Below are 18,131 nucleotides of genomic sequence, written 5' to 3'. Positions count from 1 at the left end.
ATATTGTACTTACTCTGAATTTTTCTTCTGCAGCAAGTAGATTTTGTATACAACAAAGGCAAGGGCTAAAGAGGTCAGAACAATGAGGAATGCCAGGAACCCAATCAAAGCTTTGTCGTTATCTGATAAATACAATATTACATTTTAAAATCGAATAAAGTACATTTTACAATATATTACATAGAAATGGCACCAGTTACTAGTATGTAACAACCCTGAAAGGTTAAAAATGTAATGTCCTTATGAGTCTTTTATGAGAGTATAAACTTATTAATTAAAATGTAATATGCATTTTATTATTGTTCAGATCTCTGTAAACGGATAACACCAGTTTAAGTTATTTTGATTTAATTACTAATGTTAATGCTCTCAGGTTCATTGGTGTTCTAAAAAGAGATTTCTGACTGGATTATTAAATGCAGGAAAATGTTGGGAAATCAGAGAGGACGTACAAAAAAAAATGCAGGAACTTACATTTAGTGGTTTCATGAATTGTTGCATGTTCACTTATTACAAGAGTATTATTTACTCTTACCTAAAATAAAATAAAATAGTCAGTTTTTCATCTTTAATCTTGAAATTATGTTATTTCAACTGTGTTATTATCCTTAACTTTACTTTAAAATTGTAAAAGTAAACAAACTCTAAAGTCGCCACAAAAAAAAAAACAACAACAGTTTCTACACAAGCCTGGTTGATGTTCAATAGGCAGGGCAATGGCTAGCCCCTCATGGCTAGCCCCTCTGGGGATAGGGCCATGCAGATTCTGGGATTATCCGATTCACATTTTAAATTGAATAATATAAATAAATAAAAAAAATAATTGGAAGGTATTAAATGAAACCAAAACAGGCCTGTTAAAATGTGTTTTCAGGTCATTTTAGTGTCTGCACACCTCTACTTTGGGTATACTCCTTTTTGTCTTCTTTGCTGTGCTTCTCCGCATCCCCACATTTGTAGCAGAGTGTTGTTCCATCCTTCCTGCCCTGGAGGCTCAACTATCTGGACAGAGAGGAGCCCCTAGGCTAAATCCTACCTTTCTCATTCTCCCACCTTCACCCAGTCATTGCCTAACCTAGTGATCATCATCAAAATCTTGACACAAACAATGAAAAAAAACAGGACTGAGGGGAGTATAATGATAAATAGACATGGGACTTGGTAAAGCTAAAACAAAAAATAACAAAAACATGACTACCTCAAATTTGTAAAATGTGCTATAGTGGAGATTTTTGTAAGTGAATTCAAATGTTTTCCAATTTATCCATTGTGTTTCATCTGGTATGGTTATCCTTGATGAATACTGATACCAAGGTTTTTGATTTTCTGCTGATTCTGTAGAATATATTTGTATTTCATTGTTCTGTGGCATTTGGGTTCTAAATGTCGGTTTATTTGGACCTGGTATCAAAGAGAAAATTCATTAGACATTTGCTTTTACACATCCCATTTTAGACACAAACATATTTAAAAACTGCACAATGTCTGAGACACTGTGAAACTTCCCAGACAATCTTTTGGAGAAATTGCCGTCAATCAACATGCATGATGGTACAAAGCATACCCACATATATTGCTAAGACTGAATTGAAAGGTAAAGTTTCATTGGCAAGGTTTAATTGCACTGCAGCACGAAATTCAAGTTACACATTACAAAGTCACGCTTTGATGAATGTCAAGAACATTCCACATGACAAAACACAAAAACATAAAATGATGTTAAATTCCATGACACATTCACAAAATGTCATGCAACGAATGAGAAAGCATCAAAAACACTATACAATTAATACACAGATATTTTTTCCCCCTAGGAAGACACAGGCCGGATTTCCATGCAACTTAGAAAGTTGTCACTCTTTCCACAGTCATTATTTATGTGACGTACCACACACATACCACGCTTTATAGGAAGTGCATGTCTAAAACATCGTACGACTTTAAGGGGTGAGTAAATCGCCTTCTCATGCTAAAAAATGGAAGCAATACATTATGCTTACACAACTTCAGCACTGAAAATCCCGCTTGCGACGTACTTTCTACTACTATACATAAAGGCTGTACCACCAAGCAATCATTATTACCTGAGAGCTCTTTGACGAACTAGGAAAGCATAAGCATACAGTAGGAGGGTTTTAGATGCCTCTTCAGTTTAGATAGATAGATAGATAGATAGATAGATAGATAGATAGATAGATAGATGCAACACCATTTATTCAACGTTTCAAATTATTGCCATTTGACAGTGCTTTACAGTTTGGTTATTTATAAGCAATGTTATAAAAAATACTGAAGCTACTACAAATTAAAAAATACAGCCCTTGGCAATGCATAAATAAATAAATAAATAAATAATGACGCCCTTTATAAAGCACAGATATTTTTGTTACACATACAATCACACACGCTTACAGCCAAAATAAAGGTTTGACAAAACACAAAAACGTCTTCAGGCTGGGTATTCGCCTTCACTGAATAAATACAGCCCATCAAAAAAATTGTATTTAAATAAGAGGTGTAATTCCCTGTGAGTTCCTGCAGTAAATGGCTGCACTTTACTAAAATTGCAAACATCATACCAGCAAAATCAACCATGTAAACATTCACACTTCATAGATACAAAACAAAGGCAGTTAACAGTTAGTTTTAATGAACACATGTCAACAAATCCTTAAAGCATTCAAACACTTTCCTTTTAGGAAATCAAAAGATAGTAACCTGAGCTTGACGGGTATCTCATTGGACCTAGTAAAGAATTAAAGAGCTTACAGAAAATATGCCATGAAATCAATGTTATGAAGAGATGTTGTGTTACAGTTTATAGAAAGTGGACATTCAAACCACATGCCTAGTAATAATACAAGTCACAGAAGCTTATTTTAACCTCTCTTGCTTATATAGTAGGAGGACAGTAGTTGGCGTGATCCTTTGTTTGCATACACAGTACATGTGCCGCAGTCTTCCCTATTAAACAAATGCAACAAATATTGGGGGAGGGGTACTTACGGGGTACTGATACTTTCACAGGTTGTCCTTTAAATGTTTTATTTTCACATTTGCTGTATGCCAAAAGCTGTATATCATATGTTCCATTGTATTTAATATCTTTACATTCATGAGCACTGACCGACTGTATATCAGTGAACTTTTCTGGAAGAAAATGCACAAGTGGAAAACATATAGCAAACAAAACATGATTATAATGATTGTTATATTAGTCAATTCAAAATTAGAATGATCTGTAAAACTAAAAAAGTTAATGACCATTGCATATCAACAGTAATACAGAATAGTATAGTAGAAGAATGAGCAATACAATGTTTAATCACAATTACACAAGCGCTTCTCCACATATACACAAAAATGTAAGAATGACATACAGGTGGGTGAACGGGCAATGTGTGATGTGTGACATAATAAGAAAAGAAAAAAAACAACTTGGCAAGGTGTCAAGTGAGTCTTGCTGTGCATTGCAATTCCAACCACCCTTGAAGTCTTTATATTCCAGCGTGTTCCTGTACTTACAGAATCGCTACTCATTTAATATATATATATATATATATATATATATATATATATATATATATATATATATATATATATATATATATATTATTTTTGGAAAAACCTCCTCTTGGAAAAACACTTCAAAAGGTGTAACTTTTATAGTGTGGTGTAATGTTTTAAGAACACAGTTTACAAATTACTTTAATGGTGCCGACAAAGAGGAAGAGGCTCATGTTTTATAAAAGTGTTTTTGCTGCAATTTCTCAGTTAAACTTTCTTCCTTGGAACCTGCTTTCTAAATCCGTTTGGAGAAGATGTGGCTCCGTAAAGCATGCACAGCATCTTAAAGCTCAATACAGAGTGCTGCAATATGATCTCTTTATTGGTATCAGTGTTAAAAGAATATGATCAGAAACATGATCATTACGAGGAAAAGACCACCTGTCATAAGGAATTGTTTAGGACAAAATGATGTCAAAATTATTAAATAATATTACAAATCAATATCTGCATAAAAATTGGGGAAGGGCACTGGGTTTAGTATTCAGTATCACTGTGTCATTGTGAAATACTATATATACAGTGCCTTGCGAAAGTATTCGGCCCCCTTGAACTTTGCGACCTTTTGCCACATTTCAGGCTTCAAACATAAAGATATGAAACTGTAATTTTTTGTGAAGAATCAACAACAAGTGGGACACAATCATGAAGTGGAACGAAATTTATTGGATATTTCAAACTTTTTTAACAAATAAAAAACTGAAAAATTGGGCGTGCAAAATTATTCAGCCCCTTTACTTTCAGTGCAGCAAACTCTCTCCAGAAGTTCAGTGAGGATCTCTGAATGATCCAATGTTGACCTAAATGACTAATGATGATAAATAGAATCCACCTGTGTGTAATCAAGTCTCCGTATAAATGCACCTGCACTGTGATAGTCTCAGAGGTCCGTTTAAAGCGCAGAGAGCATCATGAAGAACAAGGAACACACCAGGCAGGTCCGAGATACTGTTGTGGAGAAGTTTAAAGCCGGATTTGGATACAAAAAGATTTCCCAAGCTTTAAACATCCCAAGGAGCACTGTGCAAGCGATAATATTGAAATGGAAGGAGTATCAGACCACTGCAAATCTACCAAGACCTGGCCGTCCCTCTAAACTTTCAGCTCATACAAGGAGAAGACTGATCAGAGATGCAGCCAAGAGGCCCATGATCACTCTGGATGAACTGCAGAGATCTACAGCTGAGGTGGGAGACTCTGTCCATAGGACAACAATCAGTCGTATACTGCACAAATCTGGCCTTTATGGAAGAGTGGCAAGAAGAAAGCCATTTCTTAAAGATACCCATAAAAAGTGTCGTTTACAGTTTGCCACAAGCCACCTGGGAGACACACCAAACATGTGGAAGAAGGTGCTCTGGTCAGATGAAACCAAAATCGAACTTTTTGGCAACAATGCAAAACGTTATGTTTGGCGTAAAAGCAACACAGCTCATCACCCTGAACACACCATCCCCACTGTCAAACATGGTGGTGGCAGCATCATGGTTTGGGCCTGCTTTTCTTCAGCAGGGACAGGGAAGATGGTTAAAATTGATGGGAAGATGGATGGAGCCAAATACAGGACCATTCTGGAAGAAAACCTGATGGAGTCTGCAAAAGACCTGAGACTGGGACGGAGATTTGTCTTCCAACAAGACAATGATCCAAAACATAAAGCAAAATCTACAATGGAATGGTTCACAAATAAACATATCCAGGTGTTAGAATGGCCAAGTCAAAGTCCAGACCTGAATCCAATCGAGAATCTGTGGAAAGAACTGAAAACTGCTGTTCACAAATGCTCTCCATCCAACCTCACTGAGCTCGAGCTGTTTTGCAAGGAGGAATGGGCAAAAATTTCAGTCTCTCGATGTGCAAAACTGATAGAGACATACCCCAAGCGACTTACAGCTGTAATCGCAGCAAAAGGTGGCGCTACAAAGTATTAACTTAAGGGGGCTGAATAATTTTGCACGCCCAATTTTTCAGTTTTTTATTTGTTAAAAAAGTTTGAAATATCCAATAAATTTCGTTCCACTTCATGATTGTGTCCCACTTGTTGTTGATTCTTCACAAAAAATTACAGTTTCATATCTTTATGTTTGAAGCCTGAAATGTGGCAAAAGGTCGCAAAGTTCAAGGGGGCCGAATACTTTCGCAAGGCACTGTATATATATATATATATATATATTCATAAACATGCATCCACTTTATATATTTCAATCACATACTTACTTTCGGCAGGGCACTTAATTTCAAATGAGAAATTTCCATTTTTTGCTTCAAGTGACCATGTAATTGAAACCGAATGATTTCCAAAAGTTTTATGAACAATGGTTGGCTGTCCAGGATCTAAAAGAAGGTAAAAAATGATGATAAAAATCATGGGGTTTCCATGCAGGTCAATTTACACGTGAAATGGCGATGCGCATTCACGTTTGGGAGAATTACTCGGGTAAATCAGGTTTGTGGCAGAAAAAAACTGGTCAAAGAGAAGGATAGGGTAAATCTCATTTACTCATGTAAATGATGAAACACACGGGAAATCCACGCCCAGTTTCGTATGGAAACCCGCCTTTCACGTGTAAATATTAAGGACCGTGTTTATCCTTAACTATAAATACTGCAGCAGATCAGGTCAGTTGTTACTGTGGATTCCAAGACGGCAGAAAGTAGTGGCTGATGGGCGATTTTATGGTTAGCAGTGGAGTAGTTCACCTTAATGCTAATGCGGGCGGTCTTTTTTATTATTGTTTTTTGCTGTGTCTGATCTGTCATGTATATATCTTTTTTTTTATTTATTTATTTCTTAGCAGACGCCCTTATCCAGAGTGACTTACAATTGTTACAACATATCACATTATTTTTTACATTTAATTTCCCATTTATACAGTTGGGTTTTTACTGGAGCAATCTAGGTAAAGTACCTTGCAGTGTCCCCTACCAGGGATTGAACCCACGACCCTCCGGTCAAGGGTTCAGAGCCCTAACCACTACTCCACACTGCTGCCCTATAATATCTTGTGGGTTTACAGTTCTGTATAAAACCACTTACCATGAACTGTGTTATGCCCTTGTTATAGTATTAAAGCAGCTGTTTGAGAATACCCTTGCTGTAAAAACTACGCTAACGTTAAACATGAAGAGCAAGTGAGCTGCTTAACTGAATTAATTCCCGTCCTTTTTTTGATACCAGCTATGTCCAAAGACAACCCATGTCTGCCCGTCACGTTAATAAATATAGTTTGTGAACTGGATGTCATAAGCCAGTTCGATTGCCCAAAACAGCGCAACAACATCCAAGTTGTTGATGCCCTCTCAGAACTGACCAAATAAAATTGCAAATGAACATATTGATTGTGTTTTATTTGTTTGCATCATTAATATTTAACAAAGCAGTAAATCGAACACAACTTAAAAGAAAGGAGAGCATCTCTAACAAGCACGAGCCTCCTCAAATTGAAAAACAATTTGGTCAAGAGCAGTAAAGCACATTATTAAACAATCAGGCACAGGGTATTTTGCTTTATTACAGCAGCTTAGATTCACTGTACCAGTTCTCTGCGCATGGAAAACCACATTTTCACAAAATGTCACTAGTAATCTTCAAAAACAGCACGAGTACTTTAGTTAATTTACGTATCAACCCCCACCTTTCCCATTCATTTGCATGGCGTCGGGTGAAAAGCCCGGTTTACTCGAGTAAAATAAATTGAGCGAATGGAAAACCAAAAAAGCATTTTACACTAGACATTTTTCTTGTGTAAATGTCTCGAGTTAAAACAAAAAAAACTTGCATGGAAACCCCATGAATGATCAACTCACTAGTTACAAATTACAGGAATATACTCTACTGCAGATAGATTAGTAGATTAGTTTCGATAAACATATTATAGATGTACTGTTCATGTATTTATGAAAGAGTACATTCTGATTTAAAAGGTTAACTAGAATAAATGAAGGTTTGTAAACATAAAGCAAAACTGAAATGTGAAAAAGTGGTTAAAAAAAGTGGCAGTGAAAGGTTACATTTTTACTGGACACCACCTGTAATGGAAATGAATTATAGAATACAACTGTGCCAAGACCATCAAGACCCTATGTCAAACCTCAATATGACAGCCATATTAGGTCAGAGTTCACTTTCATGCTCAGCAAAACATTTAGAATGAAGGGTTTATATAGCCCTACATACATGAAGTCACTACCTAAAAAGGTTTCTGAGATACAAGGCTTTAATACCAGCTTGAATGAAGGCTATTAAATGTGCAGAATATGTGATGGTGTGTACATTGTACTATATATTATGATAACAATATTATTAACAATTTCAAAGTGTTTTATTATTGTTTCTTCGAAAAAATATTTTATTCAAATACATGTCTAATATTTCTTTAAAAAATAAATGTAATAAACAAAATACTTACATTCACAGGTTGTTTTTACTGTTTGATTGATTGTGTTACACGATACATTGTTGCGGTAGGATGTCACATAGCATAAGTAGTCTGTAAATGGAGTCAGATTCTCAACAGTTGCTGTACCTTCATCTCTCACAACTGTAAATAACAACACAATGTCACTGATAATGTGCAAGCATCAGCAAGTCGAATATTAAGACTTTGTTTATTAATGTATGGAAGTAAGTGTAACCAGGTCAAAATGACCTGTTATCTTTTTACACATTGATTTGATTAGTACACGTTTTATATATTATTGCCCGACACTTTGTAGTTGATTTGTATCACTCTCTAGTTCCTTCTTTACTCAGGTCCCTTGATAATGCCTTATTGGGTAACGTCCAGTTGAATTATTGATAGTTTTACACATCTAAATGTAAATAAATGACCCTGGTCCCTGTATTTTAGGTCTGCCATCTGAATAAAAAGAACCTGACAAACTACTTTTTTTATTTTTATTTTGTTGAGCGCCTTGTCGCACTGAACTGGTGTAGTATGGCTGTATAGTAAAAAGAACCCCTTTATCTTTTAAACCCATTTTGTACACCATCGAGTCACCTGCAGTGCCATAGAGTGTGCTGATCCTTGCTCGTAAAAAGACGCGTTGGCTGATCTAGCCTCCATTACATATGTCTATTGAAGGCAAAGATAACTGAACTCTTAATAATTACAAACATAAAAAGTCAAGAGAATTTGAAATAAAATGGAATTTGAAGCTACATACTCAATGGAGGACGAACATCTGTGGTATCAGGATCTAGAAGAATGTGAATAATGACATGTTATTTGATGGCAATTAAATTGTCTACATCGATGGCAAATACAGATAATGGTTGGATTACAAATGATTTTTGAAGCTTGGGTCAGTGTAAAGTGAGACTTACCCACAAAATAAGGTTCTAGTGACATAAGTTTCTTCAGTATCATGCAGTGTATTATTACAAGGTTATAGGCATGAGTAGAGGCTGTGTTTGACATGGGTTGACAGCAAGACAACATGTGTAAAAACATACAAGTGTATTTTCAAGTTAGTCGCAACATTTGAGGTAAGAGTGAGAGTGAATCAAGCATTTAACCAATAATGTGGATCTGGCAGTGATGGGGACAGTATTGTGAATGATAAGCATATCACATAAGCAAAGGAAAAAACACGATTTTTTATGCAGAGGTCAACATTGTTCATATAATGTACAAGGGCACATCCAATTCAGAAGGCTGCTCCACAGCAACTGATGAGTTTGTCATTATGTTGATTGAAAAGCCAAAAAAAGCTCAAGATTCTTTATTTTTTGTGCCTTGTATTTTTGGTCTTGGTTTTGTTTCTTGTTGATACAATGTCACAAAAATACAAATGTGCAGTGTTACTACTGAAAAAAAGGTTGTATTTGTTTCTGAGAGGTAAAATGTAAATGGAACCCTTCTTAGAGTGTGGATTTGTTTTAGCATGGTGAAAACTAAACATTTTATTCCTCAGGGATAGTCAATTGCAGCACACAAAATGTAATCAAACTTAAGTGAGTTTGATCCATTTTCTTGGACTAAAGTTAGTGGAAAATAATGTCCTGGGACAAGAACTATAAATGGTTCTAGATCAGTTTCTCACTTTCGTTCTTTAGGTCCAATTGCAGAGTGTCAAAAGTTCAGCTCATTGGGATCATCGGTTAAACTAGATCAAGTTTAATACGGATTTAATATACCACTAGTATTTTTATTGACAAGGCCCTGCCCATCATTTAAACACTGCTGTTCAGTTTTCAAAAAACATCTAAACGTGGAAGCCTTGGTCCTGTGTGCTTATGATATTTATATATTTATAGTCTTTGATTCCTGCAAACAGGATGTAATTCTCAGTCCAAAATACTGCAAGAAGGTGATTGCAGCAGGACAATGCACTGGATGCTCCAACATTAATAATCTAAACTGTGGTAGATCTCAATAAAGATGGCCTAAAATGTATTCATCTGGTTTTTGTGGGGCTTACTTTTTTGTTGTATGAAGTGATGTTAATAAGTGGGTTAATAAATTATCCCTGGGGGAAAACACCAGCAGGATTAAAGCAACATAAAATCGTGACAGCATGAAGATCTGCAATCACACCACGCTTTCACTTCCTTTATCATTCACAGGGGTGCAAATTTGGCGCTATGGCGCTAGTGCCAGGGTATCTCATATAGCTGAGTATAAAACACTTCAGTCAATCAGAGAAGCAGTTGGTTGGTTAATGACTGTAAGTAAGTCATTGAAGGGGTGGGAACCATTTCACTGTAAAGGTGAAATGACCAAGGCAGTGCATGAAAAAAAGTGAAAGCAAGGCTTGTAGACAGAGATTACTTTGACCTTGTATAGCACCAGACCTCATGTTTTAAAACAACCCCATTTGAGCATGCCCAGCAAGATGTATAGAGTGGTTTTGTTTGCAACAATCACTTTAAGTGTAACAACAATTTTTCTTGCCCTTTTTTTAATCAGTGTTATCAAGTCTGGTTTAGTATACTGTAATACATATAATTGCTAATATAAAGAAAATTATTACATAGCTTAAACAGGTACTTTGTATTACAATCCAATCAGGAGATATCAGTTTTTGTTATAAATAAAAGTCATTCTGAACCCTTACCTGTTTCATTACAACCAATTATATATGTCAGACCATCATATTTTTGCCATTGAAGGGTCACAGATATATTTGATGGAGTGACATTGAGCCCCAGCAGATCTAAACAAAAAGAAATACATGTATATTGTGGTGAAGTGTCAGAAGATACATATGTTAGCTTAAGGTTAAAGAAAACATTGTTTCCAGGTTAAAGGGTTTTTAGAACATAAGTACAAATGAGAGGAGGCCATTCGGCCCATCTTGCTTGTTTGGTTGTTAGTAGCTTATTGACCCCAGAATCTCATCAAGCAGCTTCTTGAAGGATCCCAGGGTGTCAGCTTCAACAACATTACTGGGGAGTTGGTTCCAGACCCTCACAATTGTGCCTCCTATTTTCTGTTCTGAATGCCCCTTTATCTAATTTCCATTTGTAGTTACACCAGGCTGACCACTTAGATGTCCCTGGTCAGCTAAATGGACTATATGGGAAAACTACATTTCCCAGAAGTCTATAGGGCTGAATGGCAATCAGCCTACAATGGGTTCACCTCATTAAATATGTGGTTATTGGGTAACTAAAGATGTTAATTGATTATTAAACATAATTACAGTGTGTATAAAAGCCTTCTTTTGTTCTCATTGTGTGTTGGGGTATTATGGAGGTTGAAGGATAGTAGTGTGAAGAAGAAGAAGAAGAAGAAGAAGAAGAAGAAGAAGAAGAAGAAGAAGAAGAAGAAGAAGAAGAAGAAGAGATGTGTGTACAAACCTGAAAGCGTCTATGTACAGGTAAAAGGCTAAGCTGCCCTGTCATCAGTAAGGAAAACTATTATAACTGTGTAGTAAGTATCTTTGAATGTTTATTTATTTTGTGATATTACTAGGGTGGGCAAACAGTTTTTTTTGTTTTGTTTTGTTTTTATATCAAAAAACAAAACCCCAAATACGTTATCAATAGTTTTTACTTAACTTAAACATGTCTGAAATTAAAATAAAATAAAATAGTTTTAAAATGTTTAAAAATGCTTTTTTTACACACCCAATTCAACTACAGTTCCTGTCTGGTGGCCATCTTGGATTTGAGCGTTGCACTCTACTGACTAGCTTTTAGAACTAAATTGTCACTAAAATATAAAAACTTTTCATTGGCAAAATTAATTCCAAGCTAGACTGTAATATTACAAATAAACTGTTGTATGGTCTGAACTATAAACAATGACTTCTGTGCAATTATTGTATCAATTACCATTTCACAGGCTATTCCATAAACAGCATTGCTGTTTTCACAGTAGGTATTAGTTTTTAGTGGATATGTTATATTTTCTGAATTATATAGAATCTGCAAATCAGTGTTTCCAAAATTATCATAGAAATATTGTGCACAAGTAAGTCATTACTAATGGGACTCTTTTGACCTTTTTATCTCTATTTTTATAATCTAGTAGATTATCTCTTTTTAGTTTATCCACTTTTCTTAACTTCATCTCTATAATTCTTTCTTTGTATCCTCTTTTTTAAGATTTGTTTTTAATACATTTCTTTGTTTTACATAGTCACTTTCTTTTGAGCATATTCTTCATATTCTTATTTACAGAAGAGGTCAGTCTCAATTGAACCTTCTTCAAGTTTTACTATGGTATCTAAAAATTATATTTCTTTTCTTGTCCATCGAAGGTCCACCTTAATATTACTGTCTATTTAGTTTGCCATTTTATGAAACTGGAAAATATATTCTTCTTCATGTGTCCAAACCCCAAAAATATCATCTACAAACCGAATGTATTCTAAAGGTTCTCTTTCCTATTTTCTAAGTAATTGTTCTTCCCATTTCTGGCAAAATGCATTCCCATATTGCTGTACAATCGTTTTGTTTGTAATTCTTATCAACAAATGTAAAATAACCCTTTTGTAAAACTACGTTGATCATGTTCAGCACTTCTGCTGTTGGTATTGATTTATCTAGTCTATTATCTAGTGCTTTTTTGACAAGCTTCTAAAGTTTCTTTACGAGGGACACTTGGATACAAGGATTTTACATCCATGCAAAATAAAATTGTATTTCTCTGGAAGGTTGTGCTTTAGTGAGTCTTTTTAAAAATTGTGTTGTATCCTTAACATAGCTTGGTAATTTCTCAACGTGTGACCTTTGTTGTTTTTGTGCTATTTCAGCTATTATGTGTGTTGGATTATCAATTGTACTGATTCACATAGGGAGATTTTCTTTGTGCATTTTAGGATTTCCTCTTGCTAGGCCTGTTCTTGCATTATGTGGCTGCATGTATTTTTTAAAATTCTTTTGATATAATGCCTTTATTGCATAGTCTCTCTGCAATTTCCTTAACCTCTTTTACCGATTTATTGAACTATTGCCTTTAACTTCTTCATATGAATCCGTATTATTTAATTCACATTCTACAGATTTCATATAGTCATCTGTGTTCAATATCACTATTCACAAACCTTTATCTGATGGTCTTATCATTATATCATCACCATTTAACAACTCAATCATAGCTTGTTCTTGAATATTGGTTAAATTAAGTTTACATCTTTTCTTTAGTCCTACTATTATTTCTTGTTTAACTACTTCAATATACATATCTAACCATTTATCTCTTTCATCCAGAGGAGTCCAAGTGCTTGTACTATTAACAGTAATCACATGCTCATAATTACCCTCTGAATCTGAGATTTTCATTTCATTTCATATATATATATATATATATATATATATATATATATATATATATATATATATATATATATATATATATATATATTCTCCAAGATGAAAAATAGCCCCTATTGAAATACTTTGCCTGTTCCTCATGCATTGTGTGGTTAACTTCCTGATTTACATAACATATTTGAAGCCCATCAACTTTTCTACTACACAACTTATTTATCTCAAAAAACAAAAAATAAGATTATTTTTTAATTATTTTTTTAATAATTATAAAAATATAAAAAAAAAACACAAGAATAATGCCAAACGGTACAATTGATTTCTTTTAAATTTTAGTGAGTGATTCCCTTTGTGAAAAGGATCTAGTGACCCTCCTTGTTTATTCCATTTATCTTTGTTTATTATTTGCAATCTTTTTTCAACATATGTCTTATCTTCTGTTAATTAACTGTCTGAGGGTAAAAAGAAACATACCTGGTTGAATTGACACTTCTGTTTTGTTTTCTATGGTGGTGTTACAAGTTTTTCCACTTAAAGAAAACGTGTAGTTGGTACACATTTCAAGATCCGCAAAGATAACTGTCGTTGTTATTGGCTTCTCTGTCTTATTTTTGCAATTATCACAGGTTACCGTTAGGTTTGTGTAATTGCTTGCATTATATGGAATTGTAACACTTAGCTGTACAGCTGTGTCATTGTACTTTGTTCCATTAAATCCAATCTCGGTGTCTGAAAAATAACAAGAAGAATAATCATATATTACCTAATATAGACAGGAATTTAAGAAACTTAAATTCAAAATAGATTGGGTCAGATAAAATATGCTTTTGCACCAGTTATAGTGCAAAAGCATATTTCTGTAATATTTCAAAACTATTTATAAACAAGTGGGCAGTTAGGAGGATACTTAGTTGTTTAAACCTTGTGCACCCCTCTCAAAGGCAATTGTTTTGTGAAATATGCCCCTGTAAATATTATCTTCTTTTTTTTCACAAACACAAGTAAAAAAAGATCAATAGACCTACCCTTTATTTTTGTTGTAAAATGTTTGTTTCTATTCAATTTGCAGCTTCCTTGAGTGACATTGATTTTATAAGTAGTACACGGAATCAAATTTTCAATCTTAAATTTGTGGTCAGATCCATTAGAATACAATTCGATAGTGCTGGTGTTTTTCGATCCAAATTCTGAATATGTCACATTAACATTTCCTGTTGTACATACTGAATCAACACATATATCCAGGGGTTCTTTGATTCTGAGTTGACTGAGACTCTTAAATAAAACATCAAGGAACCAGACAATCATGCAATATTATTATTATTATAACTGCTCCCTCATATCTATCTATCCATCTATATATATATATATATATATATATATATATATATATATATATATATATAGATAGATAGATAGATAGATAGATAGATAGATAGATAGATAGATAGATAGATAGATAGATAGGAGGGAGCAGTTATAATAATAATATTGCTTGATTGTCTGGTTCCCTGATGTTTTATATGTGGCAAATTGACAGAAGGGATGATAGCCTGAGGCTGAATAGAGCTATGTTCCCTTGTTAGAATTTGTTTTGGAAAAGTTTGGTAAAATAGACTGCAGTACAAGTGAGCTGACCACTAGTGGCCACTGGTCTGCGAAAAATCTGAGATCCCGGGACAGCACCAAGGGCAGGGCTTCTGGTTTGCATTCCAACTGAGCTCTCAGTTACTTAACTAGACCCTTAATTTAGATTAATTAGACCTTTTTAATTGTTCTCAGCTCATAAAAAGTTGCAGAGTTCAAGTTATAAAATGTTATAGCTAACTTGAAGTCTACATCTGTTTAAGAGCTGAAAACAAGTAAAAGGGTCGAATTAAGCAAAGTATTAGTTCCATTAAGGGTTTAGGTAAGTAACTGAGAGCTCAGATGGAATGAAAACCAGAAAGCCCTATTTTGTTAATAAGATGAATAAGGTGATTGCTAATGTATTTCTAGTGTAAAAACCTGTTGTTCTGTGATTGGGGAGGGTTTTTTCCTGGGAGAGACAACAAAGTGAACAACACAGATAAATAGCATAGCCACCCTGTTTATTTAGGCAAACTGATCAAAGTTTAAAGGTTTAGCTCCAAGGGGACTTAGGCATTGCAATGCAACACTCACTAGGGGTCTCATGCCAGGATCCACAATGCAGGGTGACTGGGATTTGAACATGACTCACAAAACAATAGCTTTACTACAGTAGAAAAGTCATTCAGGGCTACAAACATCACATTGTTTTGCATATACATATATTATTAGTAAATAAAATGAATAACAAATGAACACATTCCTAAATAGGTACTTACAATCGTTGCACTGTGCTGTACAGTAGACGGGCACCATGAAAAAAAAATGACAAAAAAATATAATCAAAATCACTCAGGTGGACAAGAAATATTAGGGTAAATTTAAAGATCAAACAAATGAGAGACACTTGGGAATGTTCATAGAAACTGCCTTTTCTTTGTTTTTATATTCCCACGATTCTTAATGAATACACATTCTGGGAGTTCCATGCAATATCTTTGATTCAGTATGTGTATATGGATTGATTTAGGTTGGATTATTGATTATTGATCAATAAAATTAATTAATTTAATCCAAATAGATATTCATTGATATTCATGAAACTAGACTGTTGATATTCAGAAATAGCTCAGAACTGCTTGATGAATATCAAACTGTGTTTTATTCCAAAAACAGGCTCTGAAAACACATTATTTAAATAATCAATGAGTTCAATCTTAGTGAAGAGGGCTGTTAGTGTTAACATTGAGAACATTATACAAGTTTCAGCCAGGTGAAATTGGGAATCCTGAAACAATAGAGCCAACCTGAAGTCCCCGTGGTTGTAATGATTGATGCTGCTGTCGTGGTGACAGTGAGTGCAGGAGTAGTTGTATTGTTTGTGTTGTCTTCAGTGCTTGCAGTATTAGAACTCTCAGAGGAGGTGCTTGTGGGTTTGGTAGTATTGGTGGGTAGAGATGTAGCAGTATCATTTTCTCCTGAAATTCCACCACAGCAGAATGTGAACTTGAGAGTTAAAGGTAGTTAGATCTGCCACTGTTTATTTCTATCATGAAAATCATCCCTTAGAGGTACTTCATGTCTAAACAATATTACTACATCAGCATTTTGTTTACATGTCATTTCTCCTACCTTATCCTTGATTGTAAAATATAACATTTTGTCACATACAGTAAGAAACAACCTCTTGCAAAGAAACATGCTGTACTTTACAATCACACTGCATTAGGAGGCTCAGCCTTGATTTTACTGTGTTAAAATACTAGTGATAATTAACTGCAAAACAGAGGCATGCTCTTGGTCTTTACCTTGGATGGTGGGAGGGGAAAGGTTCTGTGCAGAGTTGGATGAAGTGGAGGGTGGAAGTGTGCTGGTGAGTGCTGTGTCTGTAAAATCACAAGCAGGAAATGTAATGCTTGACTGCCAAACCAATCAGAGGGTGGAGGTAAAGTTAAAAAATAATAATAAGAATGGCAGCTTTTTTTAACCAGTCTTCTGTTGCTGCAATTTGACATTTAATATTGTATCTCTTTTATAGAGTCTAACTGTCGTTATCTGAGCCTGTAAAATCCTAATTCTTGTCACCTTTTGGGTACTTCCTGATTTTAAAAAAAATCACATGATGCGGTGACAGTTCTACAGTGCAGTAATTCAATCAGCAAACCTCTAAATACTTGCTGCTGTTTTTTTTTTTTTTTTTTTTGAAGCACTGCACACTAACTCCACCAACAAAAATAAAGAAATTAATTAACCATGCTGCTTTATGCCCAACACATTGAACATTTTATAAGTACAAGTTTACAAAAGGTTCTTACTAGTGTGGGCTTGCATTATTAGATTGTTGGCACCCTCTAGCTTAATGTTTCTCTTTCAATATAGCAATACTTATTTTTGTCTCGTCTAACTTTGATCATGTTTTGGACCAGAGTTAAAATCTGTAATGTTTACGTTTCGTGCTTTCTTCTAACGTTCTAAACTGACCTCACTAATGTATTTTTTTCCTCAAACTTACCACCCAGATGATTATAGCCGATATAAATGGGCATTTGTGGTCCCAATTACACCTTTCTTAGTTCAAGAAAAAGGAATATAATTCTACACAATACAACTTTGAATTGTACTTTCAATAAATTGCATATTATACATTTCTGGAATTGTAATCCACAGTAAATACCAAGATGGAGTGTTACCTTGTGATCCAGTATTGCTGGGGTTTGAATGAGCTGCACTGGTGGGTGCATGAGTGGTGATAGAGGATGATGGCTCTGTAAATCACGGGTACAGTGTTTAAAACAAGAACACCTTCTTCTTTCCCATTCTGGGTTATATAATTTACCTTAGAAGCAAACTGTATTAAAGCTTACCTTTGCTTGTACTAATTTGACCTATAAAAAAAAACAAGATATAAATTAAAAACCTTTTGAATTCATGTGTTTTGCTTCTCAGTGTGACAAGATTGAAAAGCATTCATACAAAATGGGATTACATTACTTGTGTAGATTATTTACAACTTGTTTTCCAGTCCTGTAGTATTTGCTGCTGTACATACAGAACTGGATATTTTTTTTCAGAATTGTGCTCCAGAGTAAATAGTAAGTTAGAACTGTACCTGGTGAGGCAGGAACATCACTGTAGTTGGAAGGAGGGGTTGCAGTGGTGAGTGCAAGAGTGGGGCTAAGGGCTGTGTGTATAAATCACAAGCAAGCCAGTTTATACAAGAACATGATTCAAACCTAGATCTAAACAGTGCATGAGAAACTAATTCATTCATATT

The 18,131-nt window shown here is 34.7% G+C and overlaps 1 protein-coding gene across 5 annotated transcripts in view; it reads right to left on the bottom strand.

Annotated features, from left to right (window-relative positions):
• Positions 1–18,131, bottom strand: part of LOC117416444 (receptor-type tyrosine-protein phosphatase C) — a 47,529-nt gene that overhangs the window by 18,455 nt on the left and 10,943 nt on the right. For 2 of the 5 annotated variants that reach the window (XM_059034780.1, XM_034924904.2), the window contains 14 exons: positions 17,722–17,742; positions 17,548–17,622; positions 16,666–16,743; positions 16,165–16,335; positions 15,637–15,651; positions 13,763–14,017; positions 10,627–10,725; positions 8,734–8,766; positions 7,977–8,108; positions 5,785–5,901; positions 3,007–3,150; positions 1,199–1,401; positions 475–535; positions 14–122 (listed from right to left, as the gene is read on the bottom strand). In XM_059034780.1, coding sequence (XP_058890763.1) covers positions 14–122; positions 475–535; positions 1,199–1,401; positions 3,007–3,150; positions 5,785–5,901; positions 7,977–8,108; positions 8,734–8,766; positions 10,627–10,725; positions 13,763–14,017; positions 15,637–15,651; positions 16,165–16,335; positions 16,666–16,743; positions 17,548–17,622; positions 17,722–17,742 — 1,513 coding nt within the window. Of the gene's footprint in view, positions 1–13; positions 123–474; positions 536–1,198; positions 1,402–3,006; positions 3,151–5,784; positions 5,902–7,976; positions 8,109–8,733; positions 8,767–10,626; positions 10,726–13,762; positions 14,018–15,636; positions 15,652–16,164; positions 16,336–16,665; positions 16,744–17,547; positions 17,623–17,721; positions 17,743–17,966; positions 18,039–18,131 lie in introns of all 5 variants that reach the window. The other 3 variants (XM_059034778.1, XM_059034779.1, XM_059034781.1) reach the window with 3 other exon arrangements.

The sequence above is a fragment of the Acipenser ruthenus genome, chromosome 12 (genome assembly GCF_902713425.1).
Source record: "Acipenser ruthenus chromosome 12, fAciRut3.2 maternal haplotype, whole genome shotgun sequence".
NCBI classification, from domain to species: domain Eukaryota; kingdom Metazoa; phylum Chordata; class Actinopteri; order Acipenseriformes; family Acipenseridae; genus Acipenser; species Acipenser ruthenus.
This window is presented reverse-complemented; position numbering and strand designations above follow the sequence as displayed.